Here is a 13,470-nt window from a genome sequence, read left to right as displayed (position 1 = left end):
GAGCGGGGCCAGGACTTGGTGTTCAGGATCTTACATCCATTTTGCCTTGGATAACTGGCAGTACCTGAGGCCTTTAGGGCTTTTTGGAAATTTTCCACTTGCATTTCGTATTCGCAGGAGAGTTTCCAGCCCTGACTTTTCCTGCTCACAGATATGCAAAGCAGAGACCTCCCACCCCAGCAGCGGCGGTAGGCAGGACTCCGCGAGCTGCCCCTGCTCTCACTCGCTCCTGGCAGCACGTCTGTGTCTGTGTGGCACCCTCAGGATCATTTATGGAGACGCCAGGCTCAGATCTACGCCATGGGCTCTGCAAGGAGGCTCTGGCAGGAGGAGGGACAGGTTTGTTAGTGTAAGGCAGCTTTTGGAGGCTTCCCTTCTGGAGGAGGCAGTGATGGGAAAGTTGCTGTTCGTTGAAATTGGTGGCATTTTAGCCCTTTCTAACTCTGGGACAATTTGTTTGCGCTCACAAGAGGGTGTTGTGTGCAGCAAGATAAGCTGTTATTGTTAGCAGACTGACTGCTGGCCAGTTCACAGTTAAGCCGTACAGGTCTGCTGGCTTCCATTGGCAAATGGTTGAAAGCCAGGCAAGATGGGGCAGCTGGAACTGAACTCCGCTTGGCATCAGGCTTTTCCTGGCAAGAATGGCCTGGCAGGTGCTGGTGGCTTGAGAGGGGAGCCATGGCAGAGTGTCTGTGTAGGACGGCCAGAAGGCAGCAGAGGTGCTGCAGGGTTCGAGCCCCACTGAGGTCCATTTGCCTGACTGGGGCCACAGGAAAGCCTGGAAAGTTGTCACCAGTTGGGTGGGAAACTCGTTGTAATCTTTGGCTGGTTTTTACAAGTTTTGAAAAGTTATGGGAGTTGTGGGGTAGGAGGGAAGAGACAGCATGTGTGTCTGTGTGTGTGTGTGTGTGAGAGAGAGAGAGAGAGAGAGAGAGAGACAGTGTGTGTATGTGTGTGTGAGAGAAAGAGTATGTGTGTGTGTGTGTAAGAGAGAGAGAAAGAGGGTATTTGTGTGTGTGTGTGTGAGAGAGAGAGAGAGACAGTGTGTGTATGTGTGTGTGTGTGAGAGAGAGAGAGTGTGTGTGTGTGTGTGTGTGTGTGTGTGTGAGAGAAGAGTGTGTGATGTGAGAGAGAGAGAGACAGCATGTGTGTATGTATGTGTGTGTGTGTGTGTGTGTGTGAGAGAGAGAGACAGTGTGTGTGAGAGTGTGTGAGAAAGAGTGTGTGTGTGTGAGAGAGAGAGAGAGAGAGAGTGTGTGTGCGTGTGAGAGAGAGACGGTGTGTGTGTGAGAGAGAGATGACTAAAGTACATCATGTACATGTATGAAAATGACATAATAAAACCTGTTATTTCATACAATGAATTTACACTGATTAAAAATTTAAAAGAGAAAAAGGAAAGGGTCGTCCTGGGAAGCACTGTTCTGTGATCCTGGAGTCTCTCATGAGCCTGGCGGGGAATGTGGTGTCTCCATCGTTGCTCTGTCTCTGCTTAACCAGGAGCAAGCATTAGTTTCTCTTGGGACCCAGTTGGAGGAAGGCAGGTTCAAGCTAAGGGAAAAGGGGGAGGACCGTGTATAGGGAAGATGCACTATGAAGAGTAAGTTTGGTTGACTTGACTAATAAAACAGTGTATCAGGGACAGAGAGATGGTGGGCTGTGGTGTAGGAAGCCTCAGAAATAAGAGCTGTGCCAAATGCCCCTTCCTGAGGGCATCCAGAGTTCTGTGTCTGGCTCAGGCTATATGCATGTATCGGGTGGAGGGGGTGACTTCCATGCAGGATAGGAGTTAGGCAGAAAGGGTCCCAGTGATACAAAGCCCTCTGAGCAGGGATCTTTCTATGGGGGTCAGGCAGGAGAGGGTCCAACAGTCAAACCCTGGAGGAAGAAGTTTGACTTACCTCCTCTCATGAAGTCTTAAGCCCACCCATTTTATTTCTATTATATTACTGTCTTTAAAATGAAATTAGCCAGGCATGGTGGTGCACACCTTTGATCCAGCACTCAGGAGGCAGAGGCAGGCAGATCTCTGAGAATCAGCATGGTCTACAGAGTGAGCTCTAGGCCAGCCAAGGCTACATGGCGAGACCCTGTCTCAAAAAAACAGAGTGAAAATAGAAAATGAAATTGTAGTAGCATTAATTATTAAAATAAGATATCCCAGGCAGGTATAGCAGCTTATATATTATAGTCTCAGAACTCAGGAAGCTGAGGCAGGAGGATTGACGTGAATTTAAGGCCAGCTTAGACTAGAATGAACATCAGGTTAGTTTGGGCTACATAGCAAGATTCTGTCTTAAACAAAACCAAAACCTAAGAAACACAAGCCCTGCTGCCATCTGGTCATCTTGAGTATGCAGCACTCCCATGGCCTTGACCACGGGGGTGCCTGTTTATATCCTTAGAATCAAAGCACAGCACAGCTTTGTGTGTTAATTCTGTGTTTGTTTGCTTTTTCAAGGCAGCTGTTTTTCTGAGTGTAGCCCTGGCTGTCCTAGAACTCTCTCTCTGAAGACCAAGCTGGCCTCGAACTCAGAGGTCTGCCTGTCTCTGCCTCCCGAGCACTAGGACTGAAGGCGTGTGCCACCACCGCCCAGCATGCATCACTTCTTTACTAGCTATTATGTCACATGATTTTAAAACTGTGGCTGCACCATCCCCCCTACTGTTTGCTTCTTAGCAGCCTTTCTCAAGTGTGTGTCTAATTTTGACATTTAAAAGGTCTTTGTATAAACAATGCAGATAAATATCTCCACACCGTTTTCTTGGTTCAAATTATTTTCTTAGTGGTTTGAGGAAGGCTCGCATGGTCCAACAGTCCTGCTCTTTGTCTGGGTCTCTGTGTCTACTGAGAAATGATGATACTGCACTGCACCAGTGGACTGGGTATTGGGGACAGGTCCCACTCGGTTCCCGTTTACCTTCTGAGCCTCGTTCTCTGTACCGTCCTGGCCCCCTCCCCTGTTACCTTCCTCCTGAGCCTTTGCTTTGACAGCGCTCAGCCTCCCACACAGCCAGCTTTGTCTTCTTCCTCTGGTGGGGACCAGGCTTCTGCTTGTTCCTGGCTGAGTGCTGTCTGTCCCTCTCTGATCCCTGGACCCACTCAGTTGGGCACTGCGGTGGCCTTTCCTCAGCCTTTACCTTAGAGTTTCCCTTAGAGTGAGAAGCCCAAGAAAGGCACATCCCTGGGGTGTGGGGAGGGAGGGAATCGATTTCAGAGTCAAGGCCACAGACATGGCTCTGACCACCATTACCAACCTGCTTTTCCCTTCCTGTGTGTCATGAATTGGCCCACACACCACAGAGAAGCCAGTACACTGAACCTCCAGTGCAGGAACCTCTCTGTCACCGAAAATGATGCCACTTGCAACAAGAGGGCCTTAGAGACCATTTGCGCTGCCCTTTGATCCCACAGATGAGAAAAAATTTGAGGCCTAAGATGACTGATCTAAGATGGTCTAATGAGCCCCGCCCTTGTAATTGCCTCTTGTCCTTGACAGCAGCAAGGCCCTTCCCACCTTCACCTACCCTAGCCAACAACAAAACCACTGTCTCTTGAAATAGCCTTAAAGGAACTGGTAGTAGGTGGGTATAGAATCCCCACCCCACCTTACCCCACCCCACCCCGCCTTGCCCCACTCCATTGGAAGGCGTCTGGACTGTGACAAGGTATATTCACTCGGTATATGTGGTCAGGACAGCGAGGAGGAAGGAAGGGACGGGGATACCAGGTGACTGGAACCTTCCATGTAAAGAGAGAAGGATGGGGAGAGCTTTTTTTGAGGAAGTGAGTTTCCAGCTAAAAATGTTACTATTCAAAGACCTTAATGTATTTGCTGTGTCACGTACGATAGTTCTGGAAGGTTGGGAGGGACCTTAGGATCATGGTTTCAGAGTCTTTTCAGCACAAAACCTCATTGCTTGCATGAAGGGTGCCTGGACTTCTCAGGGTTCTGCTGTTCTTGCACTGGGCCAGAGCTCACCGTTAACTCCGAGGTGGACCTTACCTCTTGAAGAAGCAGGATGAGCTGGGTGGGGGTGTGCTTGTGCTACTGGACCCTCCAAGGTCAGGGGAGGGTTGCTCTGAGCCCTCTCCTGAGTCTGTAAGTTAGGAGGGTGGGGCCGCCCATCCCCCCAGGTTGGAGAAACGGAAGAGCCTTGGTGGTCAGTTTGTTCTTTGACTTCTGAGCACTCGCTGCTTATGAAATGTGAGCTGCCCTGTGCGCCTCACACCCAGTTACTTAAGCTAATTGTGAAATCTGGTCTGCTGGGCTTGCCCTGGGAATCCATCACCACATTCACAGCCGACCAAGGACCAGGCCCCCAGGTCACGGGCCTCTTGTTCCTTACCCTGGGGACTCAGGACATCCACAAAGCCAGGAAGGCTTACATTTGTTCTTTCTTTGTCAGCCGAGATGCCTCGCCAATTCCCCAAGTTGAACATGTCCGATTTGGACGAACATGTGCGGCTGTTGGCGGAGAAGGTGTTCGCTAAGGTGCTCCGAGAAGAGGAGAGCAAAGATGTTATGTCCCTGTTTACTGTCCCCGAGGACTGTCCCATCGGACAGAAGGAAGCCAAGGAGAGGGAGCTACAGAAGGAGTTGGCAGAGCAGAAGTCTGTGGAGACAGCAAAAAGGTTTGTTCCTGTGACCAGCTTTCATGTGTGTGGAGTTGTGGGACCTGAGTTGGGACAGTTGAGGGAGCTGACAGTGTCCTGGGTCTTCCGTGCTTTTTTTTAACCAAGGCCACTTAGCTCTCTAGGTATTTATTGAACGGTGCCTTGCTGCCATTGCCTACTTGAAAAGATCAAAAGCCCCGGTTGTGCCGTCTGTGTGTTTGTGCACATCTGTGTGCATGTGAGCATGTACATGTATGTGTGGGGGTGCACGTGCATGTGTATGTACCTACATGTGGAGGTCAGAAGTCAACCTCAGGTGTTGGTCCTCAGAAGCTGTCTACCTTGTTTTGAAGTATTTATTTTACTTTCATTTTAAATTATGTGCAGACATGTGTATCTATGTGTAGGTATGTACATGTATGAGTGTAGATGCTTGAGGAGCCTGACTAATACCCTGGAACTGTAGGCAGCTATGAGCCTCTTGAAGGGGGCGTGGGTCCTCCGGAAGAACAGTATGCACTTTGAACTGCTGAACCTTTTTTCAGCCCCAACATCTATTCTCTCCCCACTCCCTCTCTGTATGTGTGTGTGTATGTGTGTGTGCACACATGCATGTGCACACATGCTGTATTGAGAAGACCAGAGATATTGGCTCCCTTGGACCTAGAGTAGGTGGTGGTGAACTATTTGAGCCAAGGCCTTTGCTAGGACATCTCTACAGCCCCCACCTCATTTTTCAGGGGTCTCTTACTGGGACCTGGGACTCTCTGATTAAGTTAGCCTGGCTGACCGGCGAACTCCAGGAACCTGCTTGTCTCTGCCTCCCGTGTACTGGGATTATAAACACACACCACACCCATCAGTTTTTACTGGTCCTGGGGACAGAGGTAAGGACTTAATGATTGTGCAGTCAGCCCTTTACCAACTGAACCATCTCTCAGACTCTTCTGCTGCTGTGGTGGCAAACACACACAAGCTCCCATGGCGTTTCCCTCTTTGGGAATTTGAGGATTTAGGTAAAACACTAGTTTTACTTGTTTTCGTGTTGTTGTTGGCACGCCTCACTGTTTGCAGAGCAATGCAGTGGGACTGAAGATATCACCGTGTATACTATAGATAAATTCCCTGCTCCGTGGGCTTATGCTGGGTGGAGACAAGAATTAACAAATTAATCAAAGAATGACAAGTTATGATAAAGGCTGGGCTAGTCTGAGTCTAACAGAAAATAGAGGCCCCTCAAATACTGGAAAGAGGGTTTTAATGTGAGGAGCTGGCTACATGGCTCTCAGAGAGCTGAGAAGACAGATGGGGGAGAGGTTTCCCAGAGAGGTCAGGAAGTAGGGGGCAGCCAGCACCTCTAGGTGACACAGACAACAGAATGATGTGCTGGGACTGGAGTCACCTGGCAAAGCTGGACAAGGTGGCAGCTGAGAGCTGCTTCCGGGGCTGCAGTGAAGGGCAGGACTCTGCCCCAGCTTTACCCTTTCTGAACTTTCTGGGTTCTCACAGTCTCTGCCATTGGCCCAACCTCATTCCGAAGCCAGCTAATACCCTGGAAAAGAGAGGAGAAAGGATGGCCTGGAGGGAACCAGGGGCTTTACTCATTCGAGGCCAGCCTTTCAGCAGTTGAGCCACACCCCTCACCCCCGAAGTCCTCCTTTTCAAACACAAGCCCCGCCTACCTTTTCCTTGGCAGGATAGGCTTTTGGCATTCCTCGGATGGATGAAGTTGATACTTGTATAAAAAGGCAGGGCAGAGCTCGGCCATCTGTAAGCTCAGTTTCCATTTTCCTCAGATGGGCCTGGAGCCCCTGAAGGAAGGGTCGTCACTAGCCTCTGAGTGCCATCCTTGTGTTTGGAGGTAGGTGGCCCCAGACCTAGTGCCATGTTCATCCTGGGAGTGAAAAGATTCAGACTGTGGTGTCCCTTGTCTGTACCGTCCTGGCATAGCAAGGGCTGGCCTTGGGGACTGAATGCTCTGCAGGGCCTTCTGTGTGCTGTGAATAGGGCATTCTGGGCCTTCATAATGAAAGCAGGAGTTCCTGGCATTTGGTATTACCAGGAATAATAAGTGTCTGAGGCAAGTTTCCACAGACATCTGCCGAGGGATCCTGCACTTTTCCCATCACAGCCCAGGCCCAGGGCAAAATGGAAGCTTTGTTACTCTTGATCCAAATGGCACTCCATGGTCTCCAGAGAGTCTGCTCCAAACTCTAGAAATGCATTCGGTCTCTTGCTGCTAGGTGGAAATCTCCTGGTTTGTATCCATCTGACTCCCTGACTTGGGGACTCTACCACTCACTACCTTCCCAGGGTCCAGCCTAGGCCTTAGCCACATTGGAGATCTGGGGGTGTCAGCAGAGGAAAGGTATCCCACCTCCCCTTGCCACTCCATCCAGGACATCTGGGTTCTGCCTCTCACTAGCATGCTCTGTGACTTTGGGCAAACTAAGAAACCTCTCTGGGCTCCAGCTTCTTCCTCATCTGAAGTGGGATGATGGGGGTCAGTTTTTATGGGGCATTTTGAAGAATGAGGGGATTGGCATGTGTAGACAATGCCTAGGCTTAGGACATGCCTAGGTCATAGTTCACCGTGTAAATGTTGCCACTGGCTTCCTGCTGCTGAGGTGGGCAGCAACGATAGCGTCTAGTGCTGTTGGATGCTGTCGGTGAGCTACGTCCTTGGCCTCCTGGTTTGCATTCCCTTCTTCCTCCTCACGTTAACCAGGGAGTGGGTGTTCTGGGTGCCCCAATTTGCCTGACTAGGCAAGAAGAGCTCTTGGGAGTTGAGTCAACTTACACTAGGACACAGTAAGTGATGGGGCATTTCCTGTGATCCCACACTTTAACCAGGACATTGTCCTGCCCTCTGAAGTGACACTTGATGCTGTTCCCTGAGATGTAACTGTTGCTGCTTCTCAGTGACATGTGGAGGAAAGCCAGTCACGGCTTCATCTCTGAGACACCTGTCCCATTGACTTGGTCGGATGCCCCAGGGCCACCTGGGGCTGAGTTTGTCTCTCTACTTCACCGCTCACTGGCGGTGCCTTGGTATAGCCATTCAGATACCAACATTTCCAGCTCCTCATCTATCAGTGCTCCCTCCTGGTATCCTGAGATAAATGGTGACAAGGACCCTTGGGACACAAGCCTGAAAACAGCAGCAGGTCTCCAGATCCCCAGTTTATGAGTCTGTGTTTCCAACTGTGACATAAAATGGGGGTTCTTGTTTGGGACACACCCCTGCCCCACACTCTGGCTGTTCTGAATACCCATGGTGCTCAGAGAAAGCTCTTCTTACGACACTATGCCTGGCTTCTCTTCTCTAGATAAAACAAAATGCCCACAACTCTTTTTAAGTTCAGTATGGAGGCACAGACCTGAAGCTGAACTGTGAGCGGGAAGGTGAGGCCTGCCACCTGGTAGGCTGCCGTGCAGGACTGCAGCTCTTGGGACAGGGCAGGGCTCAGACTCTGCTCTGACAGAGCTAGGGACCAGCTCAAGGCTGCTGATTTTGTCGGTCAGGTCTGTAGCCAGCAGGATCACTCACTGAGGGTCCCCTGCCTCTGGCGGCAGCTAGGTCTCTCTAGGACCTAGCAGGTGGGTGGGTGGGTGGATGAGGGTTCGATGGAGGGAACGTGAGCTGCGTATGAGAGTGAAGTTTGGAGGCAAGCCCAGACTGGAGCACTCTGCAGCTGACAGAGGGTCTTGTGAGCCTTTGAGGCTCGCAGGTGTTTCCTAGTATGTGGAAGGCACAGCTTGCAGAAACCATTAGGAAAACCAGAATCGGGGCTGGAGAGATGGCCCAGAGGTTAAGAGCACTGACTGTACTTCCAGAGGTCCTGAGTTCAAACCCCAGCAACCACATGGTGGCTCACAACCATCTGATACCTTCTTCTGACGTGTCTGAAGACAGTGTACTCCTATATAATAAATAAATCTTAAAAAAAAAAGGAAAACCAGAATCGTTAATCACGCAGATGATGCCTGAAGCCTGTTCACCCAGAAGTGGATGCTGTCTAACAGCCTAGTGATCTTTTGCTACTCTACAGATCCAGGCTTCACCTGAATTCCCCCCACCCCACCCCAAATCCTGGGCATTGTTTAGGCCCTGACTGCAAGCTTTGTCACTCAGTGAATAAAACCCTCCTTAGGAGAGAGGTTCCACGCACTTGGCATTCTCTAATAACAGAAGCGATCTGTATGCTCATTGCGAACTCTTCCTCCGGTGCAGACTCCTGAGCATTGCTCATCAGTCAGGACAACTCATTCCTAAGGAAAGGTCCCGGGTGCTTTGCTACAGAGATGCAAGGGCGTTCTGATGTAGCCATACATGAAATTTTGTTGCCACGTGGAGGAGACTTTTCCCCAAAGTTTACCACGGTTAAGATGTGTAAGATAAAATGAACTGCTTGGTCTGACAGAGCATCAGCCGAAGCCCTGAGCTGGTTTCATTCTTTAACTTATCTGACCCTGACACCAGCAGAGTTCACCTCCCACAACCCCGTGTGCTGGAACTCTGCCAGCTTTAAGACACCATGGAAAACTTTCTGAGCCAGGCGTGTGCGTGCTAGAGGGCTCCATCTCTCCTGTTTCTCTTCCTGCCTTTTCCACTCTTTTCCCTTTGCAGCTGTATGGAGATCATTCACGTCCCATACAAGCCATCCGCTCCCCGTGGGTACAATTCAATGGGTTTTAGTGTGTTTACTAATATGTCACCAGTGTCACGGTCAGTTTGAGAATATATTATTATTTACAATTTTCAATTTAATTGATTAACTGTGTTTATTTGAGACAGGGCCTTGCTCTTTATCCCTAGCTGGTCTGCTACTAATTATGCAGCCGAGGCTGACTTTGAACTCATGACAATACTTCTACCTCAGCCTGCCTCAGCCTTCCCCTTGCTGGGATTACAGGTGCACACAGCAAGGACTACATTTAATTATGTGTGTATCTACATATATATGTACATAAGCAATATAATCATATAAGATATATATGAGAATAAATGTTTTATATATATCCATATATATGTATATATATATACACACACACACGAACGTGCACACACACATGCACATGCACACGCGCATGCACGCACACACGCACGCACGCACACACCACACTGACTTTGGGCTCATGGTTCTCCTATCTCTCAGCCCTTTGAGTCCTGGGATTACAGATATGTACCACCATGCCCAGGTTTTGGACTTTGTGATAGTTCTCAGAATAAACCGGATGTCCTTGACCTTCTTGTCTAGCCCCAGCTCTTCTGTCTCCTTGTTTCGGGATTTGTTCTAATAAGTGGGTGCCTTGCATTTCGGCACCATGGCAGATCTGAACAGGAAAATTAGAGATTCCATTTTAGTGGCCTGAGCCTGTCTCCTGGTTCTGTTGGACAGTCAGCAGTGAGGGAGGGGACAATGGCTATGAAAAGTAAACACGGGGATTTGAGGCCTTGTTGGCCAGGGACACGATGTCTTTAAGACCATGACTGGATAACATGTGGGTGACCTGAGTTATTCAGGGAGAATTTTAAAAAAAAGGTTCCCTGTGTCTGACTAAGAGCCCAGGATTTAGGGATTTCATTGGAGGATGCCTTGTAGAATTATTTTTAAAAGGTCTGGACATAAAGGGGACAGATTTAGGGGAGGCTTTGACTATTTAGAACAGCTGCCTTCCTGAGAATGTTTTGAGTAAAATTGATACGTGGGTATTCGTTATGAACCGAGTGTAGTGTAGCTGAAGTGCCACTAAGTTATTTTGTTCTACGAAGTTTACTAAATCAGAGTGCATAACCCCCTCCTGTTAGAGTCACAGTTACTGACAGAGCTTCACTGGGGCTCCAGTTCATCTGTTTTTACAGTGATTAGAGACCGCGATGTAAAAGGCAGTGGAAGGGGGTGGGGAGATGGTGCCGCTCTAAGTGCCTGCTATACAAGCATGCGGTCCTGGGTTTGATCCTTAGCACCCACACAAAGAAGCTGGGCACCATTGTGTGCACCTACGGTCACAGCTCCGCGAAGGTGGAGACAAGGGGGATCCTTGGCTTTGCTGGCCTGCCAGCCTCGCTGAATTATAGCTGCAGGTTCAGTGAGAGACCCAGTCTCAAAAACTAGGGTGAAGATCCAGTAAGGAGGAAAACTGATGTTGACCACAGGACTGCACACGCACATATACGTACATGTTCATACATACGGCACACACATGCATACACATGGACATGTGCTTACATATTCACTGTGTATTACATATTTATTACAATTAAATAATAAACAGGCAAACAAACAAATAAATGGCCTAAGGAATGTGCTTCACTCTGACAACTGGGGTCTTTCGGGAAGAAAGACAGCTAGGAAGGTCTGTGGGGCAAATGCGATGAGGCCAGGAGAATACTGTTGAGACAAATGGGGTCTGTCTTTGGTCAGTCTGGGAAAAGAGGACAAAAGACAAGAAGAGAGACTTAAGACAAAGAAGGGAGGAGGGGTCGGAGTCTCTGCGGCTGAGGGGCTCCTGGGTGTGGGAAAGTTGTCTGGGCCTAGTCAGGCCACGCCTGTAGAGTGAGGGGCGTCCACTCTCTGTTCCCCACACGTTCTCTGAGGACAATTAGGGTGGCGAGCGAGCAGCAGGCCCCTTTGCCAGCTGTCCCGTCTTCTCCTTGCCACACAGGTTGGGATCTCTCAGGCACACAGCATGCCAGCTCTTCAGCTCCTCTCTCCACACGCCAGGGGTCTCATTTCCACGTGGAAGAGTTCAGTGACCATGATAAACCCCTGGAGTAGCAGCCTGTGAAGTGCAGGAACCTGCCCCACTCAGTGAGTGCACAGTTAACCATGATTTGCTGGCTGCCACTGTCAGACTCTAGACTCTTGCTTTTTCGTCTGGAGGTGGAGGAACTGCTGGAATAAATGAGTGTGCCTCAGGGATTGACCCAACAAGCCTGCTATTCTAAAAGCTCCCCTCCCCCTCTGTCCCTGTTGCTCTAGCGTTTGCATGCCCAGTCTGGATTAAGTGTCTCCTCTGGGATCCCAAAATACTCCATGACATGACCCTACTGCATGTTAAACATCTGTCCACCTCTCCAGGACTATCTCTGTGGTCCCACTGAGCCCACAGAATCTGGGGCTATGTCTGATACCCCTGTCACTCACTACCCAGGGCCTGGCCCTCGGTGAGGTCCTGAGTGGCCCCTTGCTTCATTGTGCATTTCTGGGAGCTTGGTAAGAGGCTTGCTTTGGTACCCCTGCTTGGATAACTGGCCTTGGGCAGATGCATCAGGGCGGAGGCCTCAGCAGCTTGGAGAAGGACCCTCCAGGCAAAGCTCTGGACTTGCGTTTAGTATGTGAATCCGATGTTATTGGGATGCTTGTGGGGGGTGGGGGAGGGCAGAGTAGGCATGGGGACATGATGAATGGCAGGGACAGTGAAGGTGTAGCACAGGTGAGGACTCTGGGCAGGTACCGGGAGTTAACATACCAGGTTACCTTATTGTTTGAGAGCCTAGCCAGCAAGAGGCATCCTGTGGCCCATGAGGATTGCCCATCTAAGGATTGACGAAGCCGCTCCCAAGCCCAGGCCTCAGGCTTGGTATGGAACTGGTGCCCTCATGGAGGCATACCCGGCCAGCTCCTTGGCAAGCTGGGTATTTCTGCCAGGTGGTTGGAGGAAGGAAGGAGCTGCCAGTTGTGCCAGAGTGAGCTGGCAACCCTGGTGCCTGAGAGGCTAGCACAAGGTGTGACAGCTGTGGTGTGGACAGACGGCTGAGTTCCTGGTGACAACATGCTTTATATCAGTGGTAACAGGTCACACTTTGTTCGGCTCTGAGTGTTTGTGTGTCTTGCACTGGCCTGGCCATTTGGTAAATGTTTATTGAATGACTAATAGAAAGTTTATGCCTTGCTCAGGAATGTAGGGAGCTCTGTCATTGGAGGTGTCCAGGCTAGACTGTTTAGGACAGGGCTGGGTACATAATAATCCCCACCAGAGACCACTTGGTTCTCTAACTGCTGGAACTTTTGGTACTTCTGTGTGACTTTTTATTATTGTAACATGCAGGGCTCATACCACTTTGGATGATGAGAGGGCCATCTGTGGGTGTGGCATATGTGCACACACCCACACCCACACACATGCTGTGTGGACACTAGTATGCTAGCCTATGGTCCATTGTGGGCAGAACCAATTAATCATCCTGTGCCTGTGTGATTGTGTGTGTGTGTGTGTGTGTGTGTGTGTGTGTGTGCGCATGGCCCATGTATGAGTGTTCTGGGATCTGAACTCAGGTCTTCATGCTTGTGGGGCAAGCACTTTACCCCTGAGCCATCTCTCCACACCCATAAGCAGAATTTTTAAATGCCTCTCTCTGCCAAGATGTCAATCTCTGGTTTCCAGACTTTGTGAATGTAAGTTGTCCTGTGATTACCCTGCAGAAAAGGCATCACCTGACCTTAAGCTAGAGAGGTTGTCAGTGCACCGGATCTAATTACAAAGGCTTCACAGCAGTGCAGCACAGGCGGGAAGGCTGGGAACACAGAACACTCAGGGTTTTCCTGACAGAGGGCTCACCTCAGGGATCAGAGTGCTGTCTGTGGGGGGCTGTGGTGACCTCTGGCCAAGTCACCAGGAAACTGGGACTCTCAGTCTTGACAGCCACGGCAGCCTGACTGATCTCAAAGATGAATTCTTTCTAGAGAGCTCAGTGGAGCTGTTGTCTGATTTGGCCTTTGGGTGGCCTGAGCATGGATCCCTGCCAATCCCAGCTGACCATGTCCCATACAGAACTGGGCATGGGTTCAAGTCGTCAAGTCTGTGGCAACTTGTCACACAGCAGTAGACAACAGCATTTCTACTTC

The 13,470-nt window shown here is 49.9% G+C and overlaps 1 protein-coding gene across 5 annotated transcripts in view; it reads left to right on the top strand.

Moving 5' to 3' along the window:
- Positions 1 to 13,470, top strand: part of Ampd3 (adenosine monophosphate deaminase 3) — a 45,201-nt gene that overhangs the window by 6,123 nt on the left and 25,608 nt on the right. For all 5 annotated transcript variants that reach the window (XR_004386856.1, XM_032892907.1, XM_032892908.1 and 2 more), the window contains exon 2: positions 4,411 to 4,636. Coding sequence is in view for 4 of the 5 variants with exons in the window: in XM_032892907.1 (XP_032748798.1) it covers positions 4,411 to 4,636 (226 nt within the window). In the remaining variant the exon portion in view is untranslated. The remainder of the gene's footprint in view (positions 1 to 4,410; positions 4,637 to 13,470) is intronic.

Source organism: Rattus rattus, chromosome 2, assembly GCF_011064425.1.
Source record: "Rattus rattus isolate New Zealand chromosome 2, Rrattus_CSIRO_v1, whole genome shotgun sequence".
NCBI lineage: Eukaryota > Metazoa > Chordata > Mammalia > Rodentia > Muridae > Rattus > Rattus rattus.
Note: the sequence above shows the minus strand (reverse complement) of the source record. Positions and strands in the feature narration are given on the sequence as shown.